This window comes from Pyrus communis, chromosome 3 (assembly GCF_963583255.1).
Source record: "Pyrus communis chromosome 3, drPyrComm1.1, whole genome shotgun sequence".
Taxonomy (NCBI): domain Eukaryota; kingdom Viridiplantae; phylum Streptophyta; class Magnoliopsida; order Rosales; family Rosaceae; genus Pyrus; species Pyrus communis.
This window is the reverse complement of record NC_084805.1, coordinates 26,176,846-26,195,624: the sequence shown is the minus strand read 5'-3', so window position 1 is coordinate 26,195,624 and position 18,779 is coordinate 26,176,846. Positions and strand designations below refer to the sequence as shown.

Here is an 18,779-nt window from a genome sequence, read left to right as displayed (position 1 = left end):
GTATCCCAGCATCCACGAGGGGGCTGAAAAGCCCTCTCTTTCGCGCCGCGGCGCACGATCTCTCGGTTGTTTTGCTCGCTGCTTTTGACTCGATTTCGGTGAGTTCTTCTTCGATCCCTGGCCTCATGATTTCCCGATGTGTTTCTTTACGTTTTTAGTTGGAGTTTTGATTTGGGTTTTCTCCCTTGTTGCTTTTGGTTTCTGGGTTTTTCTTTTTTCGGCGGCTTGATTAATCTGCGTGCGAGTTTTTGGTGTTTTATGTTTTTGGGGGTTTGGTAGTTACGTTGTATTTGGGGCATAGTTGCGTTGTTATGTCAATGGCATGATTTTTCGTACTCGGGTAGTTTGGAAGTCAACAGATTTGTCTTAGGTTTGATGCTTGGTTAATTTGATGTTGAAGTTCTGTAAATTACTTATATTTTGTATTTGGATACAATCCTTGATTATAGTTATTGAATTCGATAATTTTGAAGACTTCAATTGAAAGTTTTTGCAAAAAAGTGGAGGGGTTTATCTACATACTAGGTGTTTCTGTTTTCTTCAAATTTTTACTGTATAATTAGTTACTATTAAGTTGTGCACTTGTTGTACATTCGTAAAATAATTCGCGGCTCATTTTCTGCAGTTTTTTACTGCACATGGTGGTGATTTTCATGCCTTTATTGTGAGAAGGCACTGGTTTATTGTGAGAGGGCGCTGGTCTTCCAAGTGGTATTGCGTATTAGGAGGCCATACAATTTTGTCTAAGAACTTGAAGTTCCGGCTTTGTTGATCTGAGTTCACGCAGTTCGTTATAATGATTGCAACTAAAACCATGTTGTCGAGCAACAAGCTGAAGATTAAATTTGCCTGCAAAAGAATTGAAGCTGATCCCGGGAAAAAATTAGAAGCTGATTCTAATTATTCTAGGAGTCACTCACGTGACGATGGGCACCTAGCCTCACTCAGAGAGGTCAGCTCAATGTCAATATCTTCACTTCCGGGTTCTAAGAAGCGTGAACGCTCGGGGGATCTTGAGGGTCAGAAAGAGAAGAAGATGAAGATTGATCGTAGTGTGAAGGTGCAATGCTCAATGATTCTCAAAACACTGATGAATAACAAGGAAAGCTGGCCTTTCAATGAACCAGTTGATCCTGTGAAGCTGAGAATCCCTGATTACTTCCACATCATCTCTCATCCCATGGATTTGGGCACGGTAAAATCAAAGCTGCAGAAAGATTTGTACTGCAATGCTGAAGCCTTTGCTGGGGATGTCAGGCTGACTTTTTCTAATGCCATGCTCTATAATCCTCCTGGAAATCCGTTTCATCATATGGCAGAAAACCTGAATAGGATTTTTGAGATGAGATGGGGTCTTTTAGATGAGAAGTTGAGTCATGGAAGCTCAAAGGTTGAATCTGGGAAACCTTCTAGTGGGCAAATTAAGAAAGTAACTTGTGTGAGACAGAATCCCTGCAACACTCCTCCCTTGCAAAATAGGTTGGTGGTCAAGAGGTCTATTCCATGCGAAGAGAAGGTAAGAGTCCCTGTTGGTGCAACTGATGCTGAGGTAAGTGATAGTCATGAAATTGTGATTTTCTTATGTTTAAAATAATGCACACTGAATTGCTGCAAAAAAAAAAAAAAAAAAAAAAAATTGGAGTTTGAAGCCTGTCAGCTAATAGATGGTGGCTTGAATGCTGTGTACACTTTTATTTTTTAGATTATTTATTGACTGACACTGTTAAAGAGCAGTTTCCTTTTCTACCTGAGTAATGTATGTATATTTTGTTTGTAGGCAGAGGTTTCTAAAACAGCTCTGAATTCTAAGCCCAAATTGTCATCAAAGTACTTAAATACAAGCACCGATGGTGGCTATGAACAAGCTTCAGGCATTAATGCAAAGCAGCCATCAAGCCTGGGTTGCTTAAAATGTGGTTCATGTGGAAACATTGCATGTCAATGCAGGCATTCTAGTGACTCAACCCTTACGTCCTTAAGTGGTTAGATGATCTTTTCATTTGCTGCTATATAGTATCTAGTTGAACAATGGATTTATTTCTTTATTCATTTGGTTCAGACAAATCTTCTGAAGGGTCAATGGGCAGGGAGCATGGTTTGTCTAATTCTAATGTATCCATACTGGTATGTATGGCGATGTTTCTGTTATTCTTGACACTCTTCATCAGGACTTTTATGTTTTAGCAGTAATTGGAGCTTTTTATTCAATTATAGGATTGTCAAGCAAAAAGCTTGTCAACATCCCAGACGAGCAAATCAGATCCAGAATCTGATGGTGAGATGACGCAGCATCTTGTTATATTAGGATATTTAACCAGTTAGTTATTTTTAGTGATCTGATCCAGATTGATGTTGCAAATATGAAGGGGACGTAAGTGCTTTGGATGGGGAAAACATATGTTCTAGTCCTCGGCTTACAACTCCAGTATCGGATTCTGCTTCTGGAGAAGGTCAGTTTATTCACCAGCAATGTCAAAACTTAAGTCTGAGCATTGACTTTTTAGCTTGGCATATTTGGACTTACTGAATTGGTGATCTCTCTCATTTCTTTCAGGATGGAGCACTTCTCATTTTGATGTTCAAATGTCACCGAAAAGGGCTCTCCGTACTGCAATGCTAAAGAGCCGCTTTGCAGACACTATTTGGAAAGCTCAACAGCAGAAACTCGTAGATCATGTAAGCTTCATTTTTTAGCAAGATCATGTAGAGATTGTTGGATGCTGTGTTAGAACATTTTCACTTTATTAAGTTATTTGATAGTTTTTTAGCATTTGAGTTTGCTTATCCAGTGTTTCCTCCTTATATCCAGGATGACAGAAGTGATCCACTTAAGATGCAGCAGGAAAGGGCAAGATTGGAGAGGAAGCAGCGTGAAGGTAAATATCTTGTTTTTTGCCAAAAGAATCTAGTTTTGATTTTCTAGCAATGATAGTTTTGTTTCTTCCTTTATTCGGCTGCATCATTCTGGGTTGGGAGATTCTTTATTTTACACAAATGCAGGCAATGAGAAAGTGCTCGCTTTTAAGTAGATGATCCGTCTGTGTGGAAAATCATTTTAACATCTCAGTTAGTAATAATCATATGGTTACTTCTTTTTAAGACGCTACACTACATGAGTCGTAGAAAATATCTCCTCGTTAAACTTGTTGCCACCTACCTATAATTGACGGTCTTAAGCTGACTATATAAATGCAGAGAAAGCAAGGATCGAAGCTGAAATAAGAGCTGCTGAAGCTGCCACACGAAAGAGGGCCGAGAATGAGTTGAAGCAGCAACGGGAAAGAAAAAGAGAAGAAGCTCGAATTGCACTTGAGAAGGTTTACCTTTGTTTTAAAGTTTTTACGGGTTCTTGCATGAATGTGGTCTCTTTTTTCGCCTTTGTGGTCTTAATTTAATATAATCTCTCGTCCAGATGAAGCGAACAGTTGAGGTTGACACAAGCTTGAAGATCCTAGAGGAACTTGGAAGATTTACAGGGTTATCCGTATTTGCTCCTATTCTCAACTTTAATCGCAGGTCTGGGGGTTTCTGTGGATCACATCCCCAATCACCTTTGGAGCAGTTAGGTTTATTTGTAAAGCCTGAATATTCAGGAGACGACGACGATGATGAATCAATGCTGTACGAGGATGGGGAGGAAGGAGAGATTGTCTGATACACGTTGGTTTCGCTCAGTTTGGCTAAATTGTTCGTGCGCTATTTTTCCAACTCGGGTCTGTGTTGTATGAGTGTTGAGAGGGAAGAGAGACCGTTGTAAATAATTTTCCCGGTAGTGGACATGTTGACTGAATACAAGTATATATGATATATATATATATATAGTTCTCTATCTTCCAAGGACGAAAAAGAAATTGTCCCTCATCCCTCCCTCCCTTCCCCCCTCCCCCGCCCACCCCACCCCACCCCGGTTTTGGTCCGGTAATGTTCTTAGGCTGTTTGGTTGGATAAGTCGTGTTCCATGAGTTCAGAGTTCGATTCAACTTTTAAGTATGATGGCTGGTGACAACTTGGAGAAATTCTTAGGTCCGGATGACCAAAGAAGTTCCAGCGCACGCCGCTCTAGAGTGCCGGAGCCAATATGGGGTATCGGCTGCTGTTGACCCAATAATGTTATATCCCCCATTAAAACTTAGTCACGCGACGAAACATAAATATAAGATAAGAAAAATTTATCGAGTGTTAGAATAATACTAAATAGATTAAATTTGCAAACTAAATAATGTATTATCAATAAAAATTAAATGTATTAATTAATACTTAAATAATAATTTAATTACATTAATTAACCCTTAATTAACAATCCAATCTTCAACAACTTCCACGTCGCCCTAGCATCACCCTAACAAAAAAACGCAACTCTTTCACATTTGGCACAAAAGAAACGTCGGGAAAGAAGAGACAGCAAGAAACTCCTCCGCAAACCCTAACGATGGTGGTCGAAGACGCACCCAAGACTTCAGCTTCAGAAGATCAGGCCAAGACCGAGGCGAACGCTAAGCCGAGGGAGGATGACGACGAGCCCGAAGAAGGAGAGATCGTCGGCGACCAAGACTCGGCGTCGTCGAAGCCTTCGAAGGGAATTGCGCCGCAGTCTCACGCCCTGGAGCACTCCTGGACCTTCTGGTTCGATAGCCCTGCCGCAAAGCCCGCCAAGTCCAAGCAGGAGGATTGGGGCAGCTCCATCCGCCCGATCTACACCTTCACTACCGTCGAGGAGTTCTGGAGGTTAATTCTTTCATTTCCTGTGGTTTTGGGTTTAATTTTGTTGGGTTAGTAGGAAAACTGAGAAAAGATTGAATCTTTTGCGTTTGTTATGTGCTTGCTGTAGTTTGTGATAGAACAAATTTGGCCATTTTTTGGTAAAGGAAATGGATTTGGTTTTGTATCGATTGCAAACCTAGAAATTGGAAACTATGAAACTCACGGGAATGCTCTGTGATTTAGAGTGATGATTTGCATTCTCCATTGTTAAAGTTCGAGATTTTGGTTTCTATTGTTTTCCATGGAGGTTCGAGATTTTGCTGTAGTTTGTGATAACACATGGAGGTTCGAGATTTTCTTAGTATCCGCAATGTTTTCGTTTCTTTTCTTGTATGTTATGTAAATTTGTTACTCCGTTCTGTTTGAGATACATGTTTTGGGGTGTTTGTGTCGATTTCGGCTGCTTGCGTCTCTTCTGTAGCATCGTTGATGATTTTGCAATAATGAGTGCTGCCAGGATTAGTGAGATCTCAAAATGGTTAGCCTTTAAAATCATGTGTTCAATCTGGTGTTGCATTTGTTTCTTGATTTCCTGTTGTCCTATTAATTTTCTCGTGTTACTGATATTTTAGAGGTTCCCCGATTTGTCACGACTCATTATAATGAATCATATTTCATTGGGTTCACTCCTAGTTGATTAGGGGAATTGAATGTGTCTATTTCTACATCCATGTGTTGATTTCACAAACAACATCAAAATAATTTGCTAGAAGGGGTTTCCTTAGATCTTTGGAATGCTTCGATATGCATCAGTGTGGATGTTTTTGGTCCAAGTAATGTTATTTAAGCAAGCATGGTAGTATTTCTTTTGAGCTAATAAACTGTATGCGTGGACAAACTCTTTTGTTCCTTTTTCATAAAGAAACCTAAATCCAAAGTTGTTATCTAAAAAAGCTGTATGTAATGAGAATTACTTGTATGGAACTGCACGAATTATCCAGCAGTTGTTGTGCTTGCTGTCTGCCGCTGTTCCTCTTTTCTTGATGGTGACTCAAATTTGCTCATAATATCTGTTTTGCATTCAGCATTTACAACAATGTACGTCATCCGAGCAAGCTCATTGTGGGGACAGATTTCCATTGTTTCAAATACAAAATTGAGCCAAAGTGGGAGGATCCTGTGTGTGCTAATGGAGGAAACTGGACTGTCCCTTATCCTAGGGGGAAATCTGATACCTATTGGTTGTATACGGTATGGTCTAAACTGAAAGTGGTATTTGAGGGTGGGTAAATTGATATATATATGCATGCATATGTATGCATATGTGTGTGCGTGCGTGGCCTCTAATTGTTTTGTATTTTCTGGTACCAGTTGCTAGCAATGATAGGAGAACAGTTTGATCATGGAGATGAAATCTGTGGAGCAGTTGTCAATGTCAGAAAAAGCCAAGATAAAATAGCTCTTTGGACCAAGAATGCAACAAATGAAGCTGCTCAGGTAATTGCTGCTTGACTCCCTGAATGTTGTGTAATGCACGAAGGCACATTACATACATGAAAGTTCAAAATTTTAAAAGTTTTGTATCATTAGATAGAATTTTCACAGCATCACATTTTGGGTTTGTTGCTTTAGCGGAAGGAAAGATTTCCTGTCTATTTAGGAAGAAAGAAAGAATTATTCGTTATGTTGATCAATTTCCGTCCCTAAATCCATCAAGACCCTTGGCGATTCAACTGCTCTCCTCTTTAGTCAAATAGAAGGTCTCTTTCAATAAAGCCAGAAGTTAGCTACTTGGCCACTTGGGCCAAATAGTTTCTAGGAATCAATTTTGTACATAACTTAAATTTGTTGAGCCAGACTTATCGCCTGGTCCAAACACCGAAGGGTGGGAACAGGTCTTTCTTTGAGAAAATGGCGCCGTCAAATTACATGCACTTATTTGTATTTATAGCAGTGAGTTGCATTCTAGTAAAGAAAGTTGCAATGATGTCTCACATCCACTTTCTTGCTGCAGGTGAGCATTGGGAAACAATGGAAGGGGTTTCTGGACTACAATGAAACTATTGGGTTCACATTTCATGTAAGGATGTTGTTTCTTATGTATATTGTTCGTTATTCTATTCAGTTTCCTGTTAAGTTGGAGGCCTCATAAATAAATAATGCCCTATACGCTCCGGTTTTTGCAGGAGGATGCGATGAGACTTGGGAGAGGTGCCAAGAATAAATACATAGCCTGATGTGTATAGTACCGTTCTTGGTAGTGCTTAATGCTTTCCAACTGCAAAAACAGCAATCTATGCTAGCTTGCAGAGTAACTTCTGACTAATGTCTGCCCTCTGCCGGCCTCGTATGTTTACGATTACAGATTTTAAGCTTGACTTCAAATTTTCAGTTTAAGATGTGAATGTAGTACGATGGATGAGTACGATACGACTCAGTTCGTTTAGTTGTTTACCTCCTACAAATTGTTCTGCTTGCATCCTGAAGTCCAAACAACCTTCACATAACTAACATACACGAAGAACTGGATGTACTTGAAGTCGAAGTCGCGCTGGGTTTCGTTTTGTACAAAAGTGTGCCGTGACAGAGTCAGAAATTTTAAGTGAGGAGGGGCCTCTCATAAAACGTAAAAAACAAATTTACAAACCCCTTAAGCTCGAGTAAGAGGTATACTAGAAAGAAACAATAAAAAAATTAGAAGAATGTATTCAAGTGTTTACTGATTAGTAACTAATTAATACGGTCCAAACCACTTCTTTGAGCCCGCTCTATAAGGTAATCTCATGATCCAAATTGTTCCTTAGGTCTTTTATGAATTCGTATGTCATCCTGCAAAATTCAATCGCATCGAAAATTATCTAACCCTTGAGTTATTATTACGAGCATTTGACAATTTGATAACTAAACGTCTTCTGATTTCAATGAAGTTTTGCAAAGATGATCATTTAGTGATAACCTAAAAAATCAATGGGTTGGATGACGAAAAATATTGTTAAGCAAGAATAAACAAGTAAATAACACTGTACTAAGTTACAACCTAGTTGGCGCTTGAGTGCTAGCACTATTGTATGAACAATACTCATCACAAAAAACAACACATATTTTATTTCCTTTTTGAATTTTACAAAAGCATATATTATACACAACATACCAAATAGGAGCTATAACATGCATGCATGCTTGAAACATAGGAAATGAAGGCACTATATAATCAAATACCCCACTCATTTGGAAAAGCATATGCATATACAATATACATGCACAACTTTAATTATTGTCACACCATATAGTACTATATATCTTGATGAATGACTAATCGATAGGATCGATCAGCCATTAGTCAAACATTTTGGATTTTCATCTGCTCCAAGTACGATTTTCCATCAAGCCTACGGCGGGAGAAGAAATCGTTCAGGTACTTTTCCGTCCCAATCCTTTTGAACAGTGGTGGGTTTTGGGGGGATACCAAGCTTCTGAGTGGCCCAATCTCTGCCTCGTATTTAGGGACGAAGAACATCGCAACCGACACCCTTTCCTTCTCTGAATTCACCATTACCCTGTGTTCAATGCTTTTGTACACTCCGTTGCTCAGCATCTGCATACATTTACACACCTTTAATTTCAAGTTCAAGAGAAATTATAGTACTTAAAATAAATTAAGAGAATTGTTATTTGCACTTCAAGAATTTTATGTGTACTTCAAACTTTCTATTTTAAGAAAGAAAAATATTCTTGCGAGGATTGTTCGATGATATTTTGAAAGTGTCAATAACAATTCATATGCTAATTTAATCTCACTTTTCTTCAAATGTAATATAAATTTTCCTTAGTATGATCTGGACATGTTTTTCTATGTGCCAGGAACAAAGCTCGGTATACTAAGTCTCATAATACAAGTGATTAAATACTTAGAAAAAAAAAAAAATTTCAAACCATTTGTATTATGATACTTGGTTTACTGGGCCATATTTCCGGCACACTAAAAAATTTTCTCCATGATTAAATGCAATATGATAACATAAATGAATAGGTAACACAAACGGTTTGGCCCCTTATTACATATAAGAGTTATTCCTTCTTCAGTAACAACGTGGCAGTTATACAGTGAAACAATTATATGCAGTGGTGGAGCCAAAAAATCCTGTTAAGAGGGGCACACTTCAGACTAAAATGAGCATAATACATATAGAAACGTAGTCTCGTTCTTTTAGTCACTTGGTGACCAACAGTTGAACTTGATATCAAGGGTTGATAATAAAACATTAAAAGCACATCCATTTATTGTTCATTCTTGATATTAAATTCGCATGTGAGTGACCAAGCATTCCTTCGTAAAAACATAAGGCATAAGAGAATTTGGAAGGTTTTTTTTTTCTTTTTTTTTGACATAAACAAACTTTTTCTCTTCTTGATTTCATAAATGATATAATAGAGAAAAATGAGAAATTAATCAAAATAATAGTTTGCAAGCAAAGGAAAAAAATTGTATATAGGAAAGAATCAGAGAATATGATCAACTAATATCATTATAGAATTGTAGTTTTGAACTTCTGATGTAAAAAATTAAGGCTTTATATTTTTTGGATAAAGTTAATTTGACTAACCAATACAAAACAAATTCAAGTTAAAAGTGGCATTATAAAATTGATCAATGGTAGTAGAGGTTTATAAGAAAAAAAATTCAGGACAATGGCCTTAAAGTGGCTTCGTCATTGATTACATGTTGCCATCGAAAGAAGAATGATTTAACCTATGACGTGAACCCAAGTATTGTCCTACTACTATAGTAATATGATAGATTAAAGTTTTTATTTTATTGTTAATTGATCAAACTCAACAGTTTCAAACCACTGATAAAATGTTCCACGTACGGTGGTTTGCTCATTCTACATACCAATTCAATAATATTGATAAAGCTAGTACATGCAAATCTCAACTTTTCTTTCAGCTGGCTTATCCTGATTTGTGCCCTAGTTTCACGGATGTTTTTTAGTATCAAAATATATACACATATTTAACTGTTGAATTTCATCTGACAATTCTCCTTCATTAAGTTAGGTTGTTGAATCAAATTCAAAGATCAAATATGTGACCGCACCGAGTACTTGTACATACTAAAGTAATAGACAACTTCATTTCATTAACTCCAACATGAATGTATAGAGATTCAAAATCCCACGTTTGTTAGCTTTAGTAGTCTTTTTCTCTTTCATTTATCATCTTTTACTACTTTGTGGTTGAATATATAGGGCAGAAATGAAGGGTGAGGAAAGAAGAATATATACAAAAATGCTACTTTTAACATATCCTCTATTAGAGATGTGGTACAAATGTACTGTGAAAAGTGTGATGAGTATAGGATTAATCGAATATATAAGACGAACCTCAAAGATGTCCCCTACATTCACCACAAAAGCATCTTTATGGAAGTTGACAGGCATCCAAACCCCGTCTTTTTTAATTTGGAGACCGTCTCCATTAAGCTGGTTGAGGATGGTGATCCCAGTTGCATCTGAGTGAGGTGTGAGCCCTGCAACCAGCTCTGGTTGTGGACATGGAGGATAGTATGTCATCCTCACTGATTGCATCCCATCTTTATCAAACAACTCCTCTATCTCACTCATCTCTATCTTCAGAGCCTTCGCCATAAACCCAAGAAGTCTCATGGCAAGTTGATCCAATTCCATAAAGTATGACTCCAAGGTATTCCTAGTATATACCAAGAAAACATGTTAATTTAAAAAATCATAAAAACTGGGTGCGCATGTGTTTGAATAAGTGAGAAAACAATTGTATACAAGTTTAGGGTCGTTTCACAACCATTTTTATTTTGGTTTTCAGTTTTCGTTTTCACTTTTTTTGAAAATTAAAAAAATGAAAAGTGAAAATGGTTATTAAACGGGTGCTTAAGATTTATCAGAGAAAGGACCTGAGGGAAGAAGGGAGCTCCGCGAAGAGGTACGGATTTCTTCGATGAATAGGGTTGGTTATCATATAGAACCTATCACCCCAGTCAAGCTTTTGGTCTTTGGTCTTGACTATGTTTCCATACCCTTCAAAATCACCTGATCTTATTGTATATTTCATTTTCTCTTCCAAGGGAAGCTTAAAGAACACTTGAACCTCATGTTTCAGCTTCTCTAACAGCATAGGGCTAACTCCATGGTTCACCAACTGTAAATAAATAAATAAATAACAATATCATGGTTATGTGTTACTTTTCTCCAAATTTATTTTGATAAATTGTAGACATATAATAGAAAGTAAAAAGATAAAGGCCGTATAAAACAAGACAATATATCTAACTAGCTATGCTTAACTATGAAATCTTTCATATTTATTTAGTTCACCGGATATTAAATTCATGTAATTCCAAATGATACTAGCTTGTCTTGAGGAGATATATATCACAATTAAGTGCATACTAATCCGTGTCCATATTAAGAAAAAAGTATTTAAGTTCAATAAATTTGAGAGATCAGTATTAGACCTGAAAAATGCCCCAATCTTTGCAAGTTGAGTGCAGTTTTTCTAGTTGACTTGCAAAGTCCGAGGTTTCTCCGTTAACAAATTTCGTCATATCGATAGTAGGGATAGAAGGGAAGGTGCCCTTATGACTATCAGAGAGTTCAGTTGGAGTTGGCTCTTGTTCCAAACGCACGTAACATTGTGGGACTGAGATTAAGGGCTCTTTGGCGATCTCTAGTACGCTGAATAGCGAATTAGAGCTTTGGGAGCCTGCTGGGAGCTGCGATAGTGCCATTTTTATTTACTACTCAAGTGTATATACACCACAAAGTTATATATTGCTGTTTATATAGGCTAAAACGTATGGCAAAAACTGTAAATATTGAGAGAGGAAAAACTAGGGCATAGTAGTGGAAGTGTCGTTCCCTTTACCTGGTCCAAATAATTGTGTTTTTTCGGCTAATGTTTCTATTTGAAGTTTCTGGAAGGCCGACGTTAATTTACGCCTCTTTAGTTTCATGCATTTGCTATTGTACTACTGATACATTAAGCAGTAATAAAATATAGTAACTTTTCCTTGGTGATTTTACCAATTTGGAACAGAGAAATATTGTAATTACTAATTAGCTCTTAATCTTGTGATATGAGAGGTCTCAAGCTCAAATTCTTTTATCTCTCCGTTAGCCACAAAACATACATTTGCTATCTTTTCGATGAGTAATTCTGAAAGATCGAGCCGTTAACTTATCCTCAAATTCTTTTATCTACATCTTTTTATGCTAGCTATAAAAATTTACTTGAAACGAAACATCCCCATATATATTGCCTGCATATCTGTTGTAAAGTTCCCCGGGGAAGTGAGTTCAACCATACAAAATGAGCTTGTGAGTCGTTATTAAAAAATCAAAATTAGCTTTGGTTTTTTCAGATTAAGAACCAAACAAAATGCAAGTGTTTATTATCAGTCATTATATGTGGTGAATGGAGGCATAGAGGAGTTTATTTTCAACGCATATTTCACCCCCATATATATAATTTGTGGATCGATATTTGAGCTTTGTAAACGTTTGATGAATCCGTTAAAATATGTCAGATGAATTGCGGGAGCATCTGTTAAGGTGGTAGCTGATATAGGGCTCATTTGGAAGTGCTTTTAAAATGAGTGAAAATGCTTTTGGTGAAATTGATTTTGGGTTCTAAAAGAACTTTTAAGTGTTTTTTGAAAGAAGTACCAGATATCTGCTTCTTGTAAGAAGCACTTAAAGTGCTTTTCCAGGATCCACCTGAATTTTTACTAAGGTTAGTTTCAAAAACATTTTTACCAAAAACGCTTAATTATTTTAAAAGCACTTCCAACGAGTTTATATACAATGAACAATCATTGATAATCTTTTACATATGCTTGTTGCAAGCTTAAGCCCATTTAATTTATAAATAGCAAAAACAACACCCTGTTGAACTCAAATATGTATAAACAAACATATTATGCATAAACTATATAGATGGATTTTGACTAAATTGCAAAAATGTTTCAATCAATACTTATATATTAGTTAAGATCGGGAGACACCTATTTTTTTGACATACAACACACTTTGTAGGGCTCACTCGGTAACTTTTTTTAACGAGTCGAACTGTTTATATTTCAATTCATCGTTATTCATAAATCATCTTTGAAAAAAATTAGACAAATCCAAAATCATAAGACATTTATTTGTAGTGAAGAAAACGGACGAATATGGTTCATCAAAGAAACACTAAAATGACTATCAATTAATCCAATGTTCATAAGATTTCGGATTTGGGTGATTTTTTATAGACATGATCTTTAAGGGAAGGCTTAAAAGATAGACGGTTGGATTGTTGAAACTACAAAGTCGGCCTTATAAAGCAGCCTTATAAAGTGCTTGAAACTGCGAATGGCTCATTAAATCAGTTATAGTTTGTTTGATGGTATCTGCTACTCGGATAACCGTAGTAATTCTACAACTAATACGTGCAACAAACCCCGACTTCTGGAAGGGATGCATTTATTAGATAAAAGGTCGACGCAGGTTCTGCCTGTTGCTCTGATGATTCATGATAACTCGACGGATCGCACAGCCATCGTGCTGGCGACGCATCATTCAAATATCTGCCCTATCAACTTTCGATGGTAGGATAGTGGCCTACCATGGTGGTGACGGGTGACAGAGAATTAGGCTTCGATTCCGGAAAGGGAGCCTGAGAAACGGCTACCACATCCAAGGAAGGCAGCAGGCGCGCAAATTACCCAATCTTGACACGGGGAGGTAGTGACAATAAATAACAATACCGGGGTCTATGAGTCTGGTAATTGGAATGAGTACAATCTAAATCCCTTAACAATGATTCATTGGAGGGCAAATCTGGTGCCAGCAGCCGCGGTAATTCCAGCTCCAATAACGTATATTTAAGTTGTTGCAGTTAAAAAGCTTGTAGTTGGACCTTGGGTTGGGTCGATCGATCCGCCTCTGGTGTGCACCAGTCGGCTCGTCCCTTCTACTGGCGATACGCTCCTGGCCTTAATTGGTCGGGTCATGCCTTCGGTGCTGTTACTTTGAAGAAATTAGAGTGCTTAAAGCAAGCCTACGCTTTTAATACATTAGCATTGGATAACATCATAGGATTTCGGTCATATTCTGTTGGCCTTTGGGATCGGAGTAATGATTAACAGGGATAGTCGGAGGCATTCGTATTTCATAGTTAAAGGTGAAATTCTTGGATTTATGAAAGATGAACAACTGTGAAAGCATTTGCCAATGATGTTTTCATTAATCAAGAACGAAAGTTGGAGGCTCAAGGACGATCAGATATCGTCCTAGTCTCAACCATAAACGATGCCTACCAGGGATCGGCGGATGTTACTTTTAGGACTCCGTCGGCACCTTATGAGAAATCAAAGTTTTTGGGTTCCGGGGGGAGTATGATCGCAAGGCTGAAACTTAAAGGAATTGACGGAAGAGCACCACCAGAAGTGGAGCCTGCGACTTAATTTGACTCAACACGGGGAAGCTTACCAGGTCCAAACATAGTAAGGATTGACAGACTGAGAGCTCTTTCTTGATTCTATGGGTGGTGGTGCATGGTCGTTCTTAGTTGGTGAAGCGATTTGTCTAGTTAATTCCGTTAACGAAGGTGGCATCGAAGAGGGTGAGAGCCCAGTTGTGCTCGGACCCTGTTGCACCATGAGGCGCTGTCGGCGAGTCGGGTTGTTTGGGAATGCAGCCCCAATCGAGCAGTCAATTTTGTCCAAGGCTAAATACGGGCGAGAGACCGATAGCAAACAAGTACCGCTAGAGAAAGATGAAAAAGGACTTTGAAAAGAGAGTCAAAGAGTGCTTGAAATTGTCGGAAGGGAAGCGGATAGATTGTTGAAACTACAAAGTCAGCCTTATAAAATGTGTGTCAAAATGTGTTTAAAAAAAATAAGCGCTCCCCAATCCTCATCCTATATATGTATGTATGTAGATTTAGCTATAGTGATAAGTTAGTCTAGTAAACTCATGAGTCATGAATACTCAAACTTCATTATCAGTTGTCTGCTCATAGCTCCCTTCTCTTTGCAGTATATATAGAAGAATTGAAACAAATCGCTAAGGGAAAATTTGAATGGTTTATGCTTTGTTGGTAGGGATCTATTTTTACAAATATTTTTACACTTCTTTGTAGCCTTTAAATTTTGTAACATCCAAGGGTTCTTATCTATTTATTTAATAACATGGATGCTTATGTGGATTTTAACTAATAGTAAAAATAAAAATAAAATTGAAAAAACATAAGATTTGGAAGAAAATTAAAACTAAAATTAAAAAGAGAGGAACCCTAGCTATAATAGTGAAAATAAGAAGGGAGGTCTGCAACGTCCATCTCCCCAGGTTTGTGACTTCCATGCCTTTAATCATTATTAGGTAAGCAAAATAAAACCCTAAATTCTATATTATTGTTCATATATGTAGGGTGATAAAATTAAGTTTTGAAAAATCTTTTTGGTTTTGTCAGTTCATGGAGCTTTTGTAATCACACATCTTCTTTTCTTTTCTAATCTCGAGGCGTTTGAGGACAAACAAAAGATCAAATTTTAGATTACAAATAGCAAAAACAATTCTTTATTTTAAAACATGTTTTGGAATTGGGGTGAAATGGAGACCACCACTATGAACTCGAATAACACCCGAATGCGCCAAATCAAACGAACGACCTTCACCTATATTTAGATCAACAATGCTCATACCTTTTTTTTTTTGCTCGAATGAAGCCACCACTTGCAAACCAGTTGGTCGAAGGGAATTCTAGATACCTTGTTGCTGAATGTGTAAGAGTTAATGGCGTTAAATCTTTTAAGATACAGAGGAGAGAGAAACACTAATAATACTTTTTCAAAATTAATGAATTTAATTTCCTTTCATATTTCAAATTAGTAAATAAACCAATCTTAACAGTTGAAATAGGTTTAATCTAAAAGCTCAAAAGAAGTGTAAAAATATTTGTCCCTTGATCCTATCCCTTGTTGGTAAATGATTATATATGTCTTAATTTGTGAAAGTTTGTATTTCTTTGAAATTCAAACACACTGATTAGCCCCAAATGTACTTATTTAGCAAAAGAAAAGAAAAAAAAATCCAAATGTACTTATGATATTTTAATTTTGGGTTTTATCTAGGTACGTATGTGAATTGTGTACCTAACGCATGATCAAATTAAGAAATATTTCTAATTAAAGGAAAACTAATTAAAATAGTTTGAAAACTTTGAGTTTTAACGATAAAGACAAAATAAAGGGTAAAATAAATAGTACCAAATTTGACTGTTTAGTGTAAAAATATGATTTTTCGTTAAAATAAACAATACCACGGGCTCCCTTCAATTAAAGATGACAATCTAATTTTCTATAACAAACAACCCCACAGTTTTTTCTCTTTTTAAAAAATGTAAGGTTGCGTGATGGGTACCTAATGGATGTTATTTTCACCTAGAGGTTGTTCCTTACGGAATGAATTGTTTAAGAACAAAAAAATAAAACGTGCTTAATGTTTCCGAAAAAAAAAACATGTGCTTAATGACTTGACCTTACACGTTGTCTTACTTGATCTTTCATGTGCTAATTTACTTATTTAGTGTTTTTTGGGTCAAATACTGGATATTTAATTAGTTTGAGAGCACGTTTCTAGAGATCAAGGCGACTTTCTGATAATTTCACCATGCCACAACTATTTTATAATATAGTTGTAGTCCCATACCAATAGAAGCATCAAGAAAAGTCTTACTAAAAGTCTCGAAGACCCATGCCCCCCCCCCCCCCGGCGCCCCCACCTCCCCTCAATAGGACACGAGAATATCGGGAGAAATGCATGAGAGAAAGGTATATTGGTTAATGATTGTGAGGTTCAAATTTTTGATTGGAAGGGACATTAGAAGCCTCTGTCCTTCCCTATATTGCTTATAGAACCAATTCCTATAATTATGAAATCCATATGAGATGCAGAAGAGTAGGCTTTTTTTTTTTTTTTTTCTTTTTTTGGTCTCGAAAGTGATGTTGGTCTCAAATATAAAAAAATTAAATTATACCCCTAATTTTACAGAAATTAAGTAAGAGCAAAATTAAAACTACACTATGCTTATGAATAGTAAATCAGTTCATTTAGAGATTTCGTTTAAATTGAATTTAAATATATTCTTAGAGTAGTTAATATTTGTATTTGAACAAACGATACTATCCACAATAAGAAGAGGGAGTGGACTTAGCATCACAATTGGCTAACAATAATAATATAGTTCAAACTCACCTTTAATGATAATCGAACCAAAGATCTCTCACTTACAAATGAAGAGGGACATCACTATATCGTTACACCGTAGTACTAAGTGACTAGAGTAGTTAATATTGATTCCAAAACTTTATTAAAATAGAATATCTCATAGTTAGTATTTTCTAGAGCACTTAATGGCTAAAGTCTATATTATAATTCCAAAATGACTTAATTTCAACGTGGTAGAATTCGTATTCCTTGCTAAGTAAGCAGTATGCGCCCCTTTTTTTCCTGTGTAAATTAGTGTAGAATATCGCTTGCAATAAAAAGCTTAGCGAGAGACATTAAGTGTACACTTTTTACACATCCATGCTTAATCATGTATGTTGTTTCGATTTCATTTATTCAATTTAATTGTCAGAAATTAAAAAAAAGTTGTGTATGAGGAGAAAAATGATGTGTGATTATCATTACCTTCTTAAATTTATTGAACCCTATTATATCTCTGAGTTAAAGTTTTTCATTCCAGTTTAATTGAAGTCTCATCTAACATGTTTTTCTTTTCTTTTTCATTCTTAAAATGTTTAGGGTTTCATGTATTAAAAAAATGTCTAGGGTTTCGGTATACACATATTCGGACCCCAATCGGAAGTTAAACCCACAACTAACAACCCCTTGAGATTATCCTGCATTTAAGGAAGTAGAAAGGAAGAAATAGATTGTGATAATTTTATCCTTAGTTATTGGAGGATTAACATGCATGGTTTTCAATTTCAATTCGCAACTGGGTTATTTGAGCTTAATATTGGACTTGGTGACATGTCCTGAGACCAATGTCATTCAAATTCTGAAATCTGAAGTACATAGATCTTAATTTGCTCGTGGGTAAATCTTGATTAGTGCAAGACCATAGCGAATAATGTTAATTATTAAAATTGGTTAGAGTAATGCTAGGGAGGCCAACTTTTTAGATTAAATTTCATAAATTATATGACAAGCATGGTTGTTGATGACATAATTATTAGTTTTTTTTTTTATTAATTTTTTTATCAAAGACAAAATTATTAATTAAGTATTTATTATAATGTGCTTAATTTGTACTGATGATATATCATATAATTTATAAATTTATCTAAAATTTTAATTTACGCATTATTCATTTATCTAAAGCTGTGATGGGACAGTAAAATAATCTCTCATTCAAAGAATTTCGACCGATGCGGGAATGTATCATGGAAGTGGTCAAACCATATGTATAGGAAATTCCATTTCTAGAAGCCTAATAAGCCCATTATAGTTTGTCGTTCGCATGTTTATTTACATGGTGGTCAAACCATATAGATTAGAAATTCCATTTCTACAAGCCAAATAAACCCATGATCGATGGCATGTTTATTTACATGGTATTGGGATATGAATAAACGAGGATGCGAAGAATTAGGTGTGAAATAAACAATCTGTTAGTGAGATATTTTCATTTTTTATGTATCTCATATTTAAAATTGACGAGACTCATATAATTAATACATGGGTTATTTTAGTTTCGGTTCCTAATTAACCTAATTGTTAGAATGAAACCTTGTTTGTTTAAATAGTTTAATTAAGGTCCCTAAAATCATCTAAGAAATTTAACTCTTGCATTTATGCATTTATATCTCGTTATGAAATTTAAACAAATTCAAATAATATTTTTACAATATAACAATTATCTAAAAATCAATAATATAATAATATTGTTTTTCATATAGTTATACTAAAAAAAAAAATAATGCACCCACGTAATAATTAATATATTTTAAGAAATAACTATAGATATATTTTAAAACATAAAACAAATAAATG

At 36.0% G+C, this 18,779-nt stretch overlaps 3 protein-coding genes across 3 annotated transcripts; 2 read left to right on the top strand and 1 right to left on the bottom strand.

The window, feature by feature from the left end:
* The first annotated feature begins 658 nt into the window (after window positions 1-658).
* LOC137728792 (transcription factor GTE12-like) lies at window positions 659-3,809 on the top strand. Its single transcript, XM_068467557.1, has 9 exons — window positions 659-1,549; window positions 1,778-1,982; window positions 2,060-2,124; window positions 2,215-2,275; window positions 2,367-2,450; window positions 2,555-2,676; window positions 2,810-2,876; window positions 3,196-3,317; window positions 3,413-3,809. The coding sequence occupies exons 1-9, from the start codon at window positions 797-799 to the stop codon at window positions 3,653-3,655; spliced, it is 1,722 nt and encodes a 573-aa protein (XP_068323658.1). The 5' UTR covers window positions 659-796; the 3' UTR covers window positions 3,656-3,809.
* A 535-nt stretch (window positions 3,810-4,344) lies between these two features.
* LOC137729219 (eukaryotic translation initiation factor 4E-1) lies at window positions 4,345-7,180 on the top strand. Its single transcript, XM_068468080.1, has 5 exons — window positions 4,345-4,725; window positions 5,787-5,952; window positions 6,073-6,198; window positions 6,716-6,781; window positions 6,888-7,180. Exons 1-5 carry the CDS (start codon window positions 4,430-4,432, stop codon window positions 6,936-6,938), a joined length of 705 nt encoding a protein of 234 aa, XP_068324181.1. The 5' UTR covers window positions 4,345-4,429; the 3' UTR covers window positions 6,939-7,180.
* A 756-nt stretch (window positions 7,181-7,936) lies between these two features.
* LOC137727493 (protopine O-dealkylase-like) lies at window positions 7,937-11,464 on the bottom strand. Its single transcript, XM_068466345.1, has 4 exons — window positions 11,192-11,464; window positions 10,631-10,875; window positions 10,086-10,410; window positions 7,937-8,296 (listed from the first exon to the last, which is right to left on the bottom strand). The coding sequence occupies exons 1-4, from the start codon at window positions 11,462-11,464 to the stop codon at window positions 8,042-8,044; spliced, it is 1,098 nt and encodes a 365-aa protein (XP_068322446.1). The 3' UTR covers window positions 7,937-8,041.
* Window positions 11,465-18,779: the final 7,315 nt, after the last annotated feature.